This window comes from Ambystoma mexicanum, chromosome 11 (genome assembly GCF_040938575.1).
Source record: "Ambystoma mexicanum isolate Mex_15411 chromosome 11, UKY_AmexF1_1, whole genome shotgun sequence".
Classification (NCBI taxonomy): Eukaryota; Metazoa; Chordata; class Amphibia; order Caudata; family Ambystomatidae; genus Ambystoma; species Ambystoma mexicanum.
The window spans coordinates 1,107,832,645-1,107,852,538 of NC_090934.1; the positions used below are offsets into that span (position 1 = coordinate 1,107,832,645).

Sequence of the window (19,894 nt, forward strand, 5' to 3'; positions counted from 1 at the left end):
TTTCAATCAATATCAAACTCTGAATGAACATAATCGGTAACATTTCACATAATGAACGAAATTTTATCGCAGCTAAAGTAGAGTTTTCTCAAAAACAAATTTGTAGATAAAAATCAAAAGAAAAATGAGCATAAATTATACGTAAGTATTTCGGGATGTAAAAAAAAAAACGGAAATCTTTGATTGAAACGAGAACGCTGAAATACTTGTAACGAAAATGACTTTCAATTTTCTATGAAGCTGTTGCTGTTAGCCTGCACTGCTCCTCTCTAAAATGGCGGCTTTGTTGTTAGCAGTAAGGCAGGAGGGCTATGCAGCGGTACTGCGGGGCTTCTCTCTTCATCTACTGCGTGGGTGGGTGGGTGACAGTCAGTGTGCTTCAGATATCTGACGGCTTGCCGCAAGCAGCAACGGTAGCACCGATCATGGCAGGGAACGTCTGGAGGTCACTGGTGAGATTGCGCGCTGCAGTACCCGGGGAAGGGAGGCACATCCGTGACCTTCATGGGATTGGTGGGGTAAGGGGAGAGGAGGGCGGACGGACACATACAGTGTTCTCATTCCACAAGCACCGGTGCCCAATGCGCATCACCATCTGATAAGTTAATTATTCTCGAGTGGTATACTACTGTTGAGACAAGGGTGCAGCGGGGCGCTGCGAGGCCCCTAAAGAAGCTGGTGATAAGGACAAGGATATCTATCCTCAGAACTAGTGACCCGTGGAGCCGACTGAACGGCAACTGGGGAACATTGACTGGTCTGTACATGTTAACTGTTACTTAGCGACGGATTACAGAGCCAGTCGCTAATTGGGGACCAGTAGAGCATGTGTGCCAACTGATAACCACTAAAGACGGGTCTTTATTGGGGTTTAGTCGTGACCTTTAGTGACCGAACTGTAGTTGCGACCGACCACTGAGCTTCAGACTGCACTTTAATGGCGAGTGACGTTAGGTAACTTCTAAAGAGTGATTTAGCTGGTTAATAATCGAGGCAGGACTGTGTAGCAAGCGAAAAGCGACCGATTAAAATACTGGACTGTAAAATGAACCGTAAAACCATGTAGTCTGTACTGTGGGTAAGATCAGTGACTTGTACACACTGTCTGTCATTAATAGTTAAACTGTCAACTTGCGCTACACCATGAGAATAGAACAGCGATTGCAAAAAAATAATAGAATAGCGATTGCGATTGCTTTAACGAATTCCAAGTGCAATGTAAACATGTCGTTTATTCTTGTGCTTGATAACAAGGCTGTACAGTGTACATTCCTGTTGCGTAATTGATAGACACGTGTTTACATAAAGGGTATGTCCCATGTGAAGAAAATACGTTCATTATGATACATGCCCATGATCAGTAGTAGGCAATTGGGGTGGAGGGGAAGGAACAGACAAAGAGTAACTTTTTTTTATTTTTTTTATTGCATATGGTTTATACAAAACCTTTACAAAAGAAGTTTAACAATTTTAAAATAGAATTAAAACCAGGGTTATACATTTACAAACATTTTCCTAAAAACATGATAAAATTCATGTTTCAATCAACATATTGACCGCAAGTTACCATAATACAGTGTGCAAAACGTTGTATGTGCAATAAGAAGCATATGCTTGAGCTCACGGCACAAGAGCTGAAATACAGCAGAGCAAGTTAATTGGAAACAGGAGGCCACGTGGTTAAACCTAGTCAATCCTATTTGATCACGTTTGGCATCAATTCCTTATTGATAACGGTTAAAAAATGGGTAAGCGAGATGATCAAAGAAACATTTTCCTCCCAACATGCATCTCAACCAGAGAAAGTTTCTTGAATAGCTGGTATCGCCAACATTATCTTTACCAAGAAACTTAATTCTATCTGATTCAAAGAAGGAACATGCAATGATGAGATGTTGAAGCGTTTCTATTTGATTTGCATCAGAGTAGAATCAACGCGTTAAGCCTGAACCCTCAGACCCCATTTTATCCCAGTGTTTCATCTGTTCACTGGTGTGAAACTGGTTAAATTTGAATCTCATATATATATATCCTGTGCTTTTTCACATGGAAAGCACTGCAGGTATGCACACTGTGTTGATCTTTTTCTTGTAAAACAGGCATATTCCTGATGCAAACGATTTTTACTTGGTGCATCAATGGTACAAGACCAGTGAAAACAGTAGAGCCTTTTTTTCATAGTTTCTGGTCGTAAAATCAGTTCTTGTTCCTCAGCACCAAACCTTGCCAATAGAATTTGCATTCTTTCACAAAATTGCATCAAGGACATTGGAGAAGCTTCGCTTAGCATGTGACCCAGATCTTCATATAACACATTTCTCGGAGGATTGATGATCTAGAATAGTTGTTTAGTAATCTCCAATGATGTTTGGAAGATAGTGAACAAATTCCCAAAGGCCTAACCAGAGGATTTGGTAATGATTTGGCAAGCCCCAGAGTCTCTTTCCAAATGCGACCCTGCAGTTGATTGAGAAATTTCCCCATGTCCCATGTCTAACAGACACACGTTTAGTCCATATAGTAACATGGATTCAACTTCAAGAGTGTAAAATTCAGTGGCTTGAGTAAGAGAGAATTTATAGTATCTTGTTTTGTACAATACTTTCATTTGGGAGAGAAGCGGCCTGATTTTATGCGTAGTTCTCCACATACTTGCAGAAGAAGTGTCACACAAGTTGTACCCGAGGTAACACAGTTGAAACACACGTTCAATTACATTGCCTTCCATCATCCACGTCATTGTTTTGATTTTTTTTCCTACCAGCAAAGATAACAATCTTTGATTTCTCTGCATTGGGATGTAAATTAAATGTGTGAGCATGTGCCATGAAAATCTGAAGTTTACTTTGAAGACCAAAGGGAGTTTTTTTGATAAAAAGAAAGATTAAATCTTCGGCAAACCCCATCCAATTAATACGTAATTTGCCCAATCTAACAGGACAAGTGTTATGTTCTTGCCATATATCATCAAGATCGCTTACAGATTAAACAGGGTTGAAGCCAAATTATATCCCTGGTTAACTCCGATGGAAATTGGAATTGCTTCATTTAATGCACCTTCGTGGTTAATACATACACGAAAACTTGTGTCTTGGTGTAACATTAAAATTAGCAAAATTATAGTGGCAGAAATACCACATGTGGGCATTTTTTCCATAAGAGAGCTCAAATGATGCAGTGCAATGGAACTCATATCGAGCAATGCCATGTAAATGGGTCCATTTGCAGATTATTATTTTTTTAACTGTTTCGAGGAGGTTGGACAGAATGGTTGCATTTAGAGCCGTGCCCATTCTTTTGCGAAACCCAATCTAAAAGCTCAACAGGATGGTATTATTTTGAATGAGCTTTTTGAGATCGTTAAGAGTTAGAATAGAAAAAAACTAAAAGTAGGCATCCATTAGAACAATGGGTCTATAGTTTGATGGATTTGGAAGGTTGAGTTTCTTAAAGATTGGTATTATTGAGGATTAAAGCCATGATTCCTTGACACGTTTCGATTTGAAGATTAGATCGTATTTTATTTTCAGAATTGAGACCCATAGCAGAGGATCCGATTTCAAAACACAGGACAGAATACCGTCAGTGCCAGCTGCTTTGGAATAATTCAACGTAGATATAGCCCACTGCGCATCCTCAATGTTCCATTGACAGAGTCCCAAAGCTGAACTATCATAAATCGGACCAGTGATGTGAGCATATGCAAGAGCTGTTTGGTAAGTTTGCGTATAATGACAAACCCACACTTCAGCAGGAATAGAAGAATCCATGGACCCGACCCTGCAATTGGATGTATCCGAGTCTGGATAATATGATTTTTATGCCGAATATATTGTACAGCTGGAAGTCTACATGCTAAGAGTTCCTCCATTCTTTGTTTTTGATCCGTTTGGAGCTTACAACGTCTGAATTGTATATATGTATTTTGCGTATAGGGTTAGCCTGGGTGCGTTTTGCAAGGTTATTGAGAATGCTTCTAATGGTGTCATTAAGAAGATTCTCAGCTTGCTGAAGACCTGTCTCGCGAGTATAAACTCTGTCCATGATCAGTAAATGTCTCCTAAGTGTGGCGATAAAGTGGAGACATAGTCTGTTATTCTACCGGAGGGAAAGTCCTGATCGCTTTGACCTCTAGCAACAGAAGCCGAGTCACACTTTGAAAAACCTAAAGGTTGGTTAGATATGATATGGCATTTGAAACGCGCCTATAAATAAGTGTTTCAAGGCACGACGAGGCAAGGAAGGGGGAACAGAGGGAGGACTCAGACAACGATCTTACTAGGCCAAGTGAAATTGAGATCACGCAAGTGCAGGAGAGGAGGTAGGGGAAAGTGCCAGGTGAAGGGGAGGGGGCAGTGCTGTACATGGGATCAAAACAATAACAAGAGGTGCGTCTAGCAGGTGGCAGGTGTAAGAGTATGTGCAGACAGCACGTGTCCAAAAGTGCAGGTAGGGGGACTGTAGGGTTACAGATCCAAGTGCAAGGGTTGCCGGGAGGCAGTGCGGGCGTGCAACTGGGCGGGCAGGGACCTGGGCCCGAAATCGGAGGATAACCAGGTGACCAGTACAGTATCAGGCAGGAAATCAGCAGGGGAGAGGAAGAGAGAAGGCAGAGCAAAGAAGGTCTTGTGGTGCTTCCGGAACCAGACTTGTTGCTTGGAGAAGCGACTGACCCTGAGGGAGTTGGAGGTGGAGGAGTGAATAGCTTGAGTAGGAAGGTATTTACAAAGAGAGAGTTGGAGGTGTTAAAGACCCATGCCACAGAAGGCCTTGTGGACAATAATAATCCTTGCAGCCACTGGGAGCCAATGCAGAGTTTTCAGTGCTGGAGAGATACAATCCCTGGGCTTTAGGCCAAGGACAAGTCTTCCTGTTCTGGATGAGTTGCAGAGGGTGGAGAGTAGAATCGGGCAGATTTAGAAAAGAGGCTGTTGCAGTAGTCTAGCCTAGAGCGAACCAGAGCTCTAGAGACAGTGAGCTTCTGGGGGAAGGATAGGAAATGAAGAATACCTCTGAGGAGGTGCAGTTGGTAGTTTGATTTCTTAGAGACGTCAGAGATGTGAGGAGAAAAAGAGAGTGTGGAGTTGAAGATGACTCCGAGTTTCTTAGCCTCACGGGTGGGAGCAGGAATAGGTCCAAGGGAGGCCGCCCAAAGAGTGACAGGAAAGGAGGGTGCAGATGTGCTGATGAGGAGAATCTCTGTCTTACTGGCATTAAGGCAGGGATCGTTGGTGGCCCACCACTCCTCGATGGCACAGTCGGAGATGAGAGAAGAAGAGGTGGCAGAGAGGAGTCTGAAAACGAGCTGTGTCTCATCCGCATAGCACTGAAAGCTGGAGAAGAGAGCGGCAATGCTGTGGACGAGAGGTGCCAGGTATTGGTTGAACAGCCAGTGAGAGAGATTAGACCCCTGGGGAGCACCACAGGTAGGGAGTGAGATAGAGGAAAGGAAGGATCCACGTTGGACCTGGGAGAGTCGGTGATACCCAGGTTATCATGGAGACGATTGAGCAGGATGGTATGGTTGTCCGTGTCAAAGGCAGAAGAGTTATCGAGTAAGATGAGGACAGAGTGCCACTTGCACAATTACAGTTAAAGTCGCCACCATTAACAACCAAATAATTGGGATTGCAGTGGTTTGCTTCATCAAGTATTTTAGCGAGTTCAAGAATCGCAGAGAAGACAACCTTCATAGGATTCCAATAGAGACTAATAATGAGAATGGTGGTATTCTCAGCGTCCTGTAAAGTTAATTCTATAACCAAACAGCTCCTCAAGTGGAGAGAAAGTCTTACTTTTAGCTTTTAAATTGTTGTTGATCAAAACCGCAACCGCAAGCCCCTCAAAAGGTCTTCCAAGGGGATCTGTTTTAGCTAATGAGTTTTAAGTAGAAGGGTTGAAGCTTCATAGTTTCTTGTATTAGAATGACTGTAGATTTATTAATAGCTTCAAGAGAATTCAAACATAAGTACATGTTTTTAAAGTCCCAGGAAGGGTAATATCATTAGCTGATTGACACAACATTGTTTATCATACATTCATGTTACAGGTAGCCCAATAGTGCACTATTACATGCAACATTAATGTATGATACACAATGTTGTTTGGAACAACACCCTTTGTTTGTTCCTTCCCCCTCCACCCTTATTTCCTACTGATTATGGGTATGTATCACAATACAATTAATGTATTTTCTTCAGATGGGACATAAACTTTGTATTATGTAACACATGTATCTATCAATTACGCAACAGGAATTTACACTGTACAGCCTCGAGGACGACCTGAGGTCGAAACATGTCGGCTGGCTGTTATCAAGCACAAGAATAAATGACACGTTTGCATTGCACTTGGAATTCGTTAATGATATTTTGCAATCACTTTTCTATTCTCAGGGTGTAGCGCAAGTTTACAGCTCAACTATTAATAATAGGCACTTTTTGGATAGAGTTAAGAGGAGTACCTCTGAGGGCTGCCGTTGCTGTTTACCAGACTCTCAGTGGATGGCCTTAGCGCACCATCGTACGGTTTAATCCCCCCTATATATCTAATAGGTTGTACACACTGGGTTTTAGCTTGGAGATGGACCCTGTAGATGTGGAGCTGCCATAGGGAACAGTGAACTGAAGATATTGAGCTATGACTGGGATTTGCGTTTTTAAGAAAATGTCATTTGAGCCAGAGACCTTACGGACACTGGACTAATGGTGGTGAAATGTGGATGCTGTAATATAACTAGCGGCCAGTAACCCCTCGACAATGCATGATACAGTGTTAAGTTATGTTTCTGATGCTCCTCCTGCGCCTGGAACATTGTGTGACTGGTGTAGGACTCATGCTAGCCGCGCAAATCTATTCATGCCTGTTCCCACTCGATCGTGCCTGCCTGCAGCCACATCCGACAGTGTTTGAACTTGTTCTAGTAACAGCATTGTGCATTGCTGTGTACACAGACAATGTCACCGCTTTACTAGTCCACAAAGAATACTTTAGCGGGCACAGTTTGTGCTTGACTGTACAAAATACTGACAGGAAGAAGTGTCCTGGTAAGTTGAAAACCACATCCTTGCAGTGTTGGTGATTCAAGGTTGGGCGTTCCAGACTGCGACCAGCCAGATTCAACCTTTTGTTGTAAACCGGTTATCTGTGGCATTAGGAGTCATCATATTAAAGCTGTAATTCGATATAACAACGATATTCCGAAGTTTAATGGCAAAAAAAACTCAACAAGGCAGTGTTGGCAAGCTATGATAATCAAACATTGCATCAAAGTGCCTCCACTAGCAACCTTTAAGCATTGGCAGAGACCCAGGAGAACATTAGACTTATTTTAAGTAAGGCTCCAAATGGGCGAAGGGAAGGTTCTTCTGCCGATAACTGGAGGCACTCACTGTTGATTGCAGTGTGTGAGAGAGATGGAACACTTTTTTGTGGTTAAACTGCGACTTCCACCACTGTCCCTGGATTTTGTACTGGGGCGTTAGTCCATATTCTAAAGGTGCCAGGAGGGAAATTGCTACCTTGGCTCCCACAGTAGCCTTACTGACAGTTTACAAAACTGTTGGTTGATCTGCTTCCCATTCACAAGTACCATAAAGTCAGACACAAGCTCTTTTGCAGAATGGGGGCTCGATGAGGTTCTTCCAAAGTCCTGGTCCAGGCATACTTGATCAGTAAACCGAACCAAGGATATGAAACATATCTAGATGACCTAATACATAAAGAGATGTGCAGTTTATATCTTAAAATGCCCTTTGACGTGTTACCTTTAGTCTCAGTCTAGAAATCGTGGAACGCACAGCTGAGCGAACCACTTTATAATTTCTTATACCGTGGACACATGAACATAATGTAGAAAGCTAAATCATTTATTAAGGCAGCATGAAATTCGACTTTTGCATGAGGTGACCTCTTTCTGCAAGTCTAATCAATTGTCTGATGTTTGTGATAGCAAACAATTTGCACTGTGCCTGGGGGCACAGAAAAACACATTTCTCTTATCTGGGATATTGTTACCCAATTTACAAAATACATGTTTGTACGCTGCACTCTGGATTATTTGGTTAAATTCTATTTTACATTTTTAGATGCTGATAATGGTATAATTTAGCCAATTCTTTGTTTTGAACATTATACTGATGTCATATTTATGAATGTTGACTCCTTTGTTACGACTTGTCGAAATAAAGTCTGATGCTAAGCTGAATTCTATGACAAGACCGGAGGCGAGCATTATGCTTTATCTTCTTTAATTACTGCTAACCACAGCTTTTTAAATCTTTCTTTGTTTTCATATATAACATTTTTTTTTTTAATTTTTTTTTTTATATATAACTCGTATAAACAGAGAAAAGAAAAAATGAAAACATCCTTGTCTCAACATGACAAAACTACATTTACCATGAGGCTTCTCTGCCTAGTAGTCCCACAGCCTCTCTTTCACTGTCCAATCCGGCAATCTTTCCTTCTATAAGTCCCCGCTTCCCTGGGTCCCTTCCTCTTCTTTTTTGCTGCAGCCACAGATAAGTGACGTTTATTATGAATAGTGCTTGATTATACTATCTTTGTCAGTTGAAACGTTTCAAGAATGGACTTTACTTATTCTTAATTGTGCGCGCGTGTAACTAACAAGCGGCAAAGCGTTCGCGCGAAGCTTTATATGCGCTGACCTCGCGAGTAGCATAGCGTATTTCAGAACGGCCGCCTGCCGAGCCCGCGAGTGATCTCACACTCGCTCTAGGGCTCAGGCAGCCGGCCGCACGACAACGCATCTAACGTTGATGGAGCCCGCGTAATACGCGGAGTAAGCCCAACCGACCTTGGAAACAAGGTGAAGCACGTGCATGCGCATCGACTTATAATCTCCTCAGTGGAACGTTTTCTTGCTCGGAGAAAACGTACGGCCAGTCTTTCGCCCTTATTTCGTTCCTAGGAGCGCAAATTTTGCTATTTTCTTAGCGGTTCACCCTAGCACAGCAGAGGTATCCCAGATTTAAAAAAAAAAAAGATAATAATAAATAATTTCAGTGACCATTGTAGAGGAGCTACGTCTTTAACCCACTAGTTTCCTCCGTACGGCACATACAATTACCATGGCATACAGCATGGGAAATGAGGCTTGGAGTGAAGGGAGCGAAGGAGGACTGAACCAAGAAGCAGAATGCATAGAGGAAGATATAGACCTCTCCCAAAGCTTCAAGAGAGTGCTAGGCGACTCATTAGTTCAAGCCGTAGCACTAGGAGTTAAGCCTCTACAAGACAGGCTATTAGTCCTGGAAGAGATGCTGGGCAGAAAAGCTGGCACGCTTGATCATCCCGGAGAAGGAACATCCACACAAAATCCTCTGCAAAAAGGTGAGAAGGGGAAGAAAGTGGCCCGGAAGAGGAAACACTCTTCTACTCCCCCGGGCGAAAGTACAGGGAAGGATAAATCCCTAGAGGTGGCTGATTCATTCAACAGGCTTAAAAGTGCCTTCCTGACGAAGACCGCCCTGCCCAACCTCGTACCCCCTACCCCAGGGGCGAAAAATATAGGGGATGCCTATTCATCCTCGGAGCACTCAGATCAAGAACAGCCAGAGGAGGATGTTCAAAGCATAAGCAAAGTAAGCGTGGCCTCGCAAAAGAGGGCAGGCGAGCCTAAATCCAGCAGTGTGGAGGCCCTTCCGGATGAAGAGGACATATCAGACATGTTCGACCCGGACACCATAAGGCACCCCAGAACGACAGACTGGATGCCTTCTCCAAGGGTAGCCCTTTACATGGCCCAAAAAATGAGGAAGCCTATGGAAAAATACATTAGATTCAGACTGAAAGCTGAGTGTCCGAGGCCAGAGCTGACTGGGAAAGTTGCAGATACACCCGAACTCGACGCAAAGATGCTAACCTTCATTGCGAAGGCAGGGAAAGACACCAGGAAAGGTATGGATAGGGCATGGAAAACATGCCAAGACAAGCTGCTAGACATAGCCGGCCCTATAGCAAAGATAATGGACCTGGCCGAAAGGGCCAGAGATACAGGGGAGCCAGTCGACCCATCCATCCTAGCAAGCTGGGCGCAGAGGGCAGTCTGCATGCTAGGCAATGCAAACTGCGCCATATCTTCGGAACGACGCAGATCAGCCCCGTTGAAAATTGATAACGAACTTGGGGACTTAGCGTCCTATGAAGCCGGGGAAAGCGCCCAAGGTCTCCTGTTCGGTGATACATACGTTAAGGAGATGAACAGGTTCGTCGGTACATATACGGTGCTGGAGAAGCGCAGGCCTCCATCAGGAAGGTGTTTCCGGGAAGAGTTTTTTCAGGGGCCGGTCGATATAGAGGTCGCTCGACCGGCCGCTTCAATAACAGAAGAGCGCAAGGCCCCAGAGCCCAATATTGGGAGACCCGACAACAAGACGCCTTCTTCCCGAACAGAGGACGAGGCTCGCGGGGACGTCGGGGACGCGGATATTACCGACACCAGAACAACAATACAGGTGAGAGAACGCGCAGCGACCTATCCTCCTGTGGGGGGCAGGACAACGCTCTATTTGCACAACTGGCGCGAGTTATCGTCAGATGCGTGGGTCCTTCAGACCGTACAAGGCTTTATGCTAGAGTTCATAGATCATCCAGTGCAGAATCGGCCTCCTCACAGAATTCAAATGACACAAACAGAAGAAGCGCTATTAGGAGCAGAGATCCAAGCCTTAGCGCAGAAAAACGCGATAGAGAAGGCGACCGAGAGCGCCCATTCCTTCCTGAGCAATATTTTCCTAGTACATCGCAAGGACAAAGTTCGTCCAGTGATCAATCTGAAAGAGCTCAACAGCTGGTTAGTGTACAAACACTTCAAGATGGAAGGGATCCATCTACCAGGAGACTTGCTCAGGAAGGGAGATTGGCTAGCGCGCCTGGACCTGAAAGACGCATATCTCACTGTGCCCATAGCAGCGCCTTTCCGACACTTCCTAAGATTCAGATGGGGAAGCGAGCTCTGGCAATTCAAATGCCTGCCGTTCGGTCTAGCATCCGCACCATGGGCGTTCACCAAGCTCATGAGGCCAGTTGCGACAGCACTTCGAGAACAAGGATGTCGGATGATCGTCTACTTAGACGACATCCTTTTCATGGCCGAAGACAAAGACCGCTTACAAAAACAGGTCCACTGGGCGATAGAGCTGATCTCCAATCTGGGATTCCTGGTGAACAGAGACAAATCAGAGCTAGCGCCAACCAGGCGACTAGAATTCTTAGGCTTCACCATAGATACAAAGAAAGCTACATTGGAGTTGCCAACTCAGAAAATGAAGGCTATCAAGAAAGATCTGAGGACGGCGCTCAAGAAGCCGCTGATCTCTCTTCGTTATCTAGCCAGGATAGTAGGGCTTTTGGCAGCATCCATACAAGCAGTATTTCCCGGGCCGTTAATTATCGAGCTCTTCAGAGGCTGAAGATCAAATACCTAAGGAAAGGCTGGAGATACCATCGACTAGTGCCCTTAGACGAAGAAAGCAAGTCCGAGCTCATCTGGTGGCTCCACAATATGGAAGCCTGGAACGGCCGCGCCATTTTCGGCGACGTACCAGAGTTGGTTATAGAGTCCGATGCCAGCAGGTCCGGCTGGGGGGCGCGATGTGGCGAGATAGAGACAGGAGGAAGATGGTCAAAAGAAGAATTAGAACTTCATATCAGTTGTCTAGAGTTACTAGCGGGATCCTTTGCAGTGAAAGCATTTACCAGGGACAAAGCACACTGCAGCATACTTCTCAGGATGGACAATATATCTGCAGTAAGATAGATCAACAAACTGGGAGGTACCAGGTCCAAGATGTTAGCGGAATTAGCGAAAGATTCCTGGCACGACTGCCTACAGAGACAGATCACAGTGAAGGCAGAGTATCTCCCTGGGGCCCTGAATTCAGTGGCGGACTGGAACTCCCGACACCTAGTGGATTACAGCGACTGGAAACTACACAGGGACATATTCGAGAGACTGGAAGCGAAATGGGGTCCCCTGCACACAGACCTGTTCGCCTCGAGACTGAACACTCAACGGGCGAACTACTTCAGCTGGAGGCTAGACCCGGAAGCCCAAGGCACCGACGCGTTCATGCATCATTGGGGGTCGCAGAAGCACTACGCTTTTCCCCCCTTCGCGATGCTGGCGAGGGTACTAGCAAAAGTGCGCAGAGACAAGGCGCAAATAGTGATAGTGACGCCAGAGTGGAAGTCGCAAGCTTGGTTTCCAGTTCTGATGGAACTTTCTACGGATTTTCCACAGAAGATTGCATACAGACCAGACTTGCTGGTCGATCCAGCAGGAGTTCCTCATCCTCTGATAGAGAATCAATCCTTGTCACTGATAGCGTGCAGAATTTCAGGCATAGATGGCGATTGCCAGGCCTTTCAGAAGACGCTACAAGACTTATCAATCTATCATGGGCCCCATCTACAATCAGGAGCTATAATTCCGCATGGCAAGCCTGGGACCTATGGTGCAGGAGGAGGAATAAATCTCCCATTTCAGCACCTGTAGTGCAAGTAGTGAATTTCCTAGCCAGCCTCCCTTCAGCAGGTAGAGCTTTCAGGACCGTAGGGGTATATAGGTCAGCAATCTTTGCGGGGCACGAGTTAGTGGACGGGGCACCAATAGGGGAACACCCGGCAGTGTCCCGATTGCTGAAAGGTGTGAAGATGAGCAAACCTCCCGGACCCAAGTACTCATCACTGTGGGATGTCCAAAAAATTATACATCTGTTCGAGCAATGGCCTAGTAACAACTCTCTATCAGGAAAGCAACTTTCAGGCAAATTAGCTACACTCCTTTGCCTAGTGTCTTGTAGAAGAGTTTCAGACGTTAAAGCACTCGAAATAGACAGAAAGATGTATTACCCAGAAGGGATAGCCTTTACCATAGCGCAGCGTACAAAGACCAATTCTAAAGTGATCTCATACCCATATTGGCCGAATAATGAGATTGTGTGTGGCAAATTGCATAAAGTGTTAGGAAGCAGCGACGGCAGCGGTTAGGCCACAAGGAGTGAAACAATAGCTTATAGCGCGTATAAAACCATACAAAGCAGTCACATCAGCTACTATAGCTAGATGGGTGAAGGAAATAATGGAATTGGCAGGTATAGACACGTCTAAATTTGGGGCTCATTCTACCAGGGGAGCAATGGCTTCACAGGCTTTTGCAGTAGGAGTTCCGCTGCAAGAGATCATGAAAGCAGCAGACTGGTCGAGCGACTCAGTCTTTAAGACTTTTTATTTCAAACCAGTATCCAATATAGCAGCTGCTGTAGTAGAAAGCTTTGAACAAGCATAATGCTCGCCTCCGGTCTTGTCATAGAATAAAGATTGCCCATGCGACTATGATCTGTAACAGTTTTCAAAGTTGTGTACGTAAAGACTTGATTATATGTGACGAACTGTATTCCCCTTCCCTAACATGCGCATTTCTCTTTTTGCGTAGGAGAGGATCAAAAGAGTAACGGAGATTAGTGTACGGAAGGCAGCAGTCCTGCGAATTTAGAGCACGGCAAAGCTAAAGAGAATAGAAAAGACAATTTCTGTTTGGAGTTACGATAATTCAGTTGGATTTTAGACTTTGTTCAGTTAATCGGTGCGCTGCAAAAGAAGAGGAAGGGACCCAGGGAAATGGGGACTTATAGCAGGAAGGATTGCCGGATTGGACAGTGAAAGAGAGGCTGTGGGACTACTAGGCAGAGAAGCCTCATGGGAAATGTAGTTTTGTCATGTTAAGACAAGGATGTTTTCATTTTTTCTTTTCTCTGTTTATACGAGTTATATAAAAAAAAAAGATTTAAAAAGCTGTGGTTAGCAGTAATTAAAGAAGATAAAGCATAATGCTCGCCTCCGTGTCTTCTTTAATAGAATCAAGACTTCCTGCGCTAGTCGCATGGGCAATCTTTATTGTAATGCTATGAGAGCTGAACGAGGCAGTGTTAGCAAGCTGTTTACCAAAAACATTGCAGCAACGTGTCACCGCTTTCCGCTAGCATCATTGAAGCGTTTGCACAGACCAAGAGGATATTAGTATTTGTTTTATGAGGGATTTAAATGGGCTGGGGCGAGTTCATCCGCCAATGATTTAAGGCATTCAAACCAAATGGAGCAGATTTAATACAGACTCCCGGAGCGGGAAGTTTTTCTTAAAACGTGTCTCCAGTTTCAGAAGATGTTTTCGAGTGTTGTTCATCAGCTGCAAGTTGGCGAAAGTTTTCAGTTTTCTGTGCGGTGGGCTGAAATAGTGAGACCTAAAAAAATAGAATTGCTTATTTTGTATTTATAGCAGCAATACCTTCGGGTATCAATTAGGGCGCTAGTTACAGTAAGAGCGAAGAGACATTCTGAGAGCACAAGATCATGTCTAGGATTACAACGTGTAGGTGGATCTTGGAAACATGCTCTAGTAACGCCACGCCTCATGGTTGGGGATTTGGAGGGGGGGGAAGGGGCTTTGGAAACATGCTCTAGCAACACCACGCCTCATGGTTGGGGGTTTGGAGGGGGGGAAGGGGCTTTGGAAACATGCTCTAGCAACGCCACGTCTCATGGTTGGGGGTTTGGAGGGGGGGGAAGGGTCTTTGGAAACATGCTCTAGCAACGCCACACCTCATGGTTAAGGGTTTGGAGGGGGGGGAGGGGCTTTGGAAACATGCTCTAGCAACACCACGCCTCATGGTTGGTGGTTTGGAGGGGGGGGAAGGGGCTTTGGAAACATGCTCTAGCAACGCCACGCCTCATGGTTGGGGGTTTGGAGGGGGGGAAGGGGCTTTGGAAACATGCTCTAGCAACGCCACGCCTCATGGTTGGGGGTTTGGAGGGGGGGAAAGGGGCTTTGGAAACATGCTCTAGCAACGCCACGCCTCATGGTTGGTGGTTGGAGGGGGGTGAAGGGGCTTTGGAAACATGCTCTAGCAACACCACGCCTCATGGTTGGGGGTTTGGAGGGGGGGGAAGGGGCTTTGGAAACATGCTCTAGCAACGCCACGCCTCATGGTTGGGGGTTTGGAGGGGGGGAAAGGGGCTTTGGAAACATGCTCTAGCAACGCCACGCCTCATGGTTGGGGGGTTCGGAGGAGGGGGGGGGAAGGGGCTTTGGAAACATGCTCTAGCAACGCCACGCCTCATGGTTGGGAGGTTTGGAGGGGGGAAAGGGGCCTTGGAAACATGCTCTAGCAACGCCACGCCTCATGGTTGGGGGTTTGGGGTTTGGAGGGGCTACATCTGGTGTACAGATAAGCATATCAGTCAACATTGGTCTGGATGCAAGCTCTGAAAAAGCCTCACACCATGGTATGGGGGCCTACATCAGGTGTGCTGGTCAGCATGATTTGGACAGGTATTTGGACAAGATTTTGACAAGTTTCCATGATTTCGACCAGTGCAGCGCAGGGAAAAAGTCAATTCAGTATTTGCAGATAGGTTAAATGCAGCACAGGCTTAGAGTTGTCAATTAAATGCAGCGCAGCTCCAAATAGAAGGCACTCCCCATGTTTACAGTAGTAGTTGTGGTATGCGTGTGATGTTTAGACGGCATACAATTAGGCACTGAGTCATAGGCAAAATTGAAGAGCGTGGTCGGCAAGGGAATGCCTGCGGTAAATTCTTGGGGCTTAGTATTGCGGGCTCCTCGTGAGCCTTGTGGAGATTCAAACGAGTCAGGTGCTGCAGCAAAAGAGTTGTAGAGGGACACATTTATGGAAGTAGTTGCCTCGTAGAGGGATGTAGAATGAACGTGGAGGCAAATAGAATGTAGGTAGGTGCTGGAACCGCGAGTTGTAAAGCGTCGATGTAGTGAGAAGACGATGCGGTGAGGGCGCTAAATGGGATCGCCTGAAATGTATCCAGTGAGTCATATCGGGGTAGATGGCAGGGAGGGTGGAATGGCCAGTAAGTGGTGACATGTGCAAACAACACTGGGCACAAAGCAAAGAGAGGGCTATTTAACATGCCAATGCAGTGGCCGGATGCACCATGCAGGTGCTGTTGTGTATGGGCATGGCATGTGCCTAACATGTTACATATAGCTGCATGGAGCTTATTAACCCCTTGGGCTATCCTACTTGGACTTGTATCTGAAGCAGGTAATTTAACACGCTGCATTTATTTTTAACAAACATTGGAAACCGGTGTGACCGGTTTATTTATTTCATTTATTGGACATTTGTATGGCGCCAATACACTGGTGTTTCCAGGCCCAAAAGACAAAAAAAGGGGGAATAGTACATAGGAGAAAAAGCCAACAGTAACGGTCGTACTAGGCCCTGTGAAATTCTTACCATGCAAGTTCAGAGACAAAGCAGTGCATAGGGCAAGGAGGGGATGGTAGTTGGGCGGAAGGGATGGCTTTGGGTGGAGGGATAGGAGGGTGGACTGAGCAAGTGCAGAGGGGGAAAACAAGTGCCGTGGACGGGGTGGACCAGATTCAGGATAGACCTGGAAGGGCGACCGAAGGCAAGTGCTGGTTAGGGATGCTGGGGGAGACTGGTCAAAGTTTGAATATTTTGTGCCTTTTCTTACAGGAGTGTTTTTCTTTTTTTATTTTTTTTAATTTTCTTTATTCATTTTACAACACGTTACACATTTCACCTTCCTTCCCTTCTCCGGCTCCCCTATTGCCACCGGGGGCTTCAGTGTCTGCTTCCTCTTGCTGGGGCTTGCTCAATGTAGGTCCAAAGGTCTTAGGCGCTGGGGGCACCATTGGGCCCTAAAATCGTCCTTCAAGAATGCTATGGTCTCGCCCCAGTCTGTGTCAAGTTTTGGCAGATTTTTGTTCATTGCGTATGTGGCCCATTCCAGTGCCACCAAGTCCCAAACTTTGCGAAGCCACTCTTGCAGCGCTGGGATGACCATCCCTTTCCATCTTTGTGCTATAAGGGTAATTGCTGCCAGAGTCAGTATCAACCGTGCCTTTTCTCGGCTCTTACTTTCTCCTTCATCCCCCGGCTCTCTTCAACCCAAGCAAAATTCTTTCCGATGGGCTTCTGGCCCCTTCCCCAAATGCTTGGATTTGCACCTGATGCACCTCCCTCCAGAAGGGCTCGTATTTTGGGGCATTTCCACCATATGTGGGGTGCCGTGCCCTCTTCCCACATCCTCTCCAACATTCCGTTGACACGGCTGGATATATGTTATGGACACGGGCAGGAGTGTAATGCCACACGTACAGAATCTTTTACCATGACTCCTGGAGTTGGGACGCTCTCGCCACTTGTGGTATCGTTCTCCACAATCTTTCCCACCCCTCCCTACTGATTTCCTGTCCCGTCATCTGTTCCCAGCGGGCCATATACTGCCATGTGGTGCGGGGGGGTGGCGTCATCCAATATCTTGTATATATTTGATATTAAGCCTTTTGACCCATCATGTGTTAGCCAGAACTTCTCCACTGGGTTGACCAGGCGGGTAGCCGCTGCCTTGAGATCCATATTCATTAGCCTGTCGTATTTGGAAATATGAGCCTTTCCCCCTTCTCCAACCCAAATTCCTGTTTGCACTCTGTGAACGAGCGAATATTCTGGCCCTGGAACATGTCCCAAATCGGCCTGCGTCCCCCCTCCCGCCATTGTCCAAAAGCCCCCTGTTCCCTTCCCGGGTTACTAAGGATTGGGGTGAAAGGGGACAGGTTGGTAATGATTCCATATTTCCCCACTAATTTATCCCAAGTGTCCGCTACTAGTTTGGTTATGACACTCAGGTACAGGTGTTTAGACCTATGTTGTTGCAGCAGCCACAACACCTCCCTTGGGTCGAGTTGCACTATTGCTTGACCCATTGCTTCCCCTCGTTTTCGGAAAACCATTCTCTTTTCACCCTTAGTTGTGTTGCCTCATAGTATTGTTGGAAATTGGGGAGGGCCATTCTGTCATGATGCCCGCTCCCGGGGAGCCAGTTCAAGCCCTGCGTCCCCGAAAGCGGACATCCAGTCCCCAAGGAAGGACCCAGCAACCCCATATAGGGGCCCTTTGGACAGTGTCCTGGCGCCTATGGCGCCAGGCTCATAAAAGACATCAGTCCTGGCGCCATAGGCGCCAGGCTCATTATGGATGTGCTTGGGTGCACTTACCTGATGTAGACCATGCTGCAGGATCCCGGCCTCCTTGAGGCCTGAAAGGAACTACTTTACCTGTGGGACTAATTTACCATCTGGGCGTGGTCGGGGAAGGATACATACCTGATTGGAGGAAGGATACATACCTGGAACTTCTTCCAAGGCTATTTAAACCCCACCCGAACAGCCACACGTGCTTCGCGTTGTTCTGCATCTAGCAGCTGGACGCTCACCGTGTCTGCTCCTGCATCCTGACCTCTGCCACGCCTGCCAGCATCCTGGATCACCTGCAAAGGAAGAGAAGAAGAGAACAGAAGAAGGAAAAGTCCTTACCTGCTAAATCTGCATCCCGGAGACATCTCGCCGACAATCCTGAAAAGGAAGACTTTTATTTAAAAGCTCATTGCGTCGATCGCTGCAGCGCCGCATTCCACTCACCTTTACTGGGCGCCTCCATGTTCAGCAGCGATCATCCGGATTCGCAGTCACGCCCCAGCTCCTAGGGAGAAAAAGACCAGAACAAAAGGTGAGAGAGAGAGAGAGAGAGAGAGAGAGAGAGAGAAGGGAATAAGGAAAGCTAAATCTCCATGTTAAGACTTACCTGTTGATTCATTCCCTCTTCATTTCGGGTCCGCGCCGCATCCTGGCATTTCCGGACCCCGGCCCCTAAGGGGAAAAAAAGACATCAGCGTTAATGAGCAAATGAAAAGACATTACCAAAAAACGCTCATTAAAGACTTACCTGATTTCTACAAGGATTTCACCTCTCATCTCGGGTCGGTGCCTGTTCTCCGGCATTCCGTACCCCGGCCCCTATGGGGAAAAAGACACTAGCATTAGTACATTAATGCATGGACACAAGGGGAACCTCTTATCAAAAAAACTTACCTGGAAGCCAAGCAAGTTTGGTTCTCACCAATCCGAAAATCCAGTGAAGTAACTGGATACCAACGCGCCCCTGCATCAGAAGCAGGATGGAGAGCTTGTCCTTCCAGACCCTAAGGTGAGACGCTACGAGGAATCGCAGAAGGGTTTCGAGGAGGGTGAGAGGGGAAAGTGGGAGGCTGATTGCATTACCCCGCAGACAGTTAATCCCCTATTTTCGCCTACAGAAGGATACTTCTGTGAGCCAGACAAGCCAGATTTGGGGGCCCGGTCCAGTCCGTCTTCCGAACCCTGCGCATCACCTTAGAAGAGGTCACAGCAGCGCGAACCAGGCCAGCGCCTCCGTGGGAGTAAGGTGAGCGTTACACATTCCCCCTTCTCTCTTTGGAGCCATCAAGAGATGTCGGCTAATTCCTGTCCTCTTCCCCTCCCATATGACCTCACTTGTAATTTTGCCCAATTCCCTGAAAAAAGACTGAAGATTAGTGTCAGCGGGATCCCTTGGAATAGGTATAGCAGGTGGGGGTAGAGTAACCATGTTGACCGTCGCCATCCTTCCCAGCCTGGAGATTCTGAGATTCCTCCACATTTGCTAGTCCTTCCTAATTGCCGTTTAATATGGGTGTGTAGTTAGCTGCGTACCAACCCGGCAAAGTCAGTGTAATTTTAACTCCCAGTTATTTGATTCCCCCCCCCTGCACTCCATACAAAGGGTGATGATGCTTTTAGCTTGCCGCCCCACCGTTCGATTCAGTAGTTCAGATTTATTGAGATTACCCCGTGGGCCTGATACCTCCCCAGATCTCTCCAGTAGCTCGCATAGATTCTCTAGGTCTGGTCATTGTCAGCAGCATGTCGTTGGCAAACGCTGTGACTTTGTTGTTTACCCTCAAAGGGTATCCCCTGTATTTCCCCCGACTCCCTTATTGATTGTAGCATAGGCTC

The 19,894-nt window shown here is 46.3% G+C and overlaps 1 protein-coding gene across 1 annotated transcript in view; it reads left to right on the forward strand.

Moving 5' to 3' along the window:
• The first annotated feature begins 301 nt into the window (after positions 1-301).
• The window catches only part of IDH3A (isocitrate dehydrogenase (NAD(+)) 3 catalytic subunit alpha), a 456,350-nt gene continuing 436,757 nt past the window's right edge, over positions 302-19,894 (forward strand). The window contains exon 1 of the mRNA XM_069624412.1: positions 302-452. Coding sequence (XP_069480513.1) covers positions 312-452 — 141 coding nt within the window. The 5' untranslated portion in view covers positions 302-311. The remainder of the gene's footprint in view (positions 453-19,894) is intronic.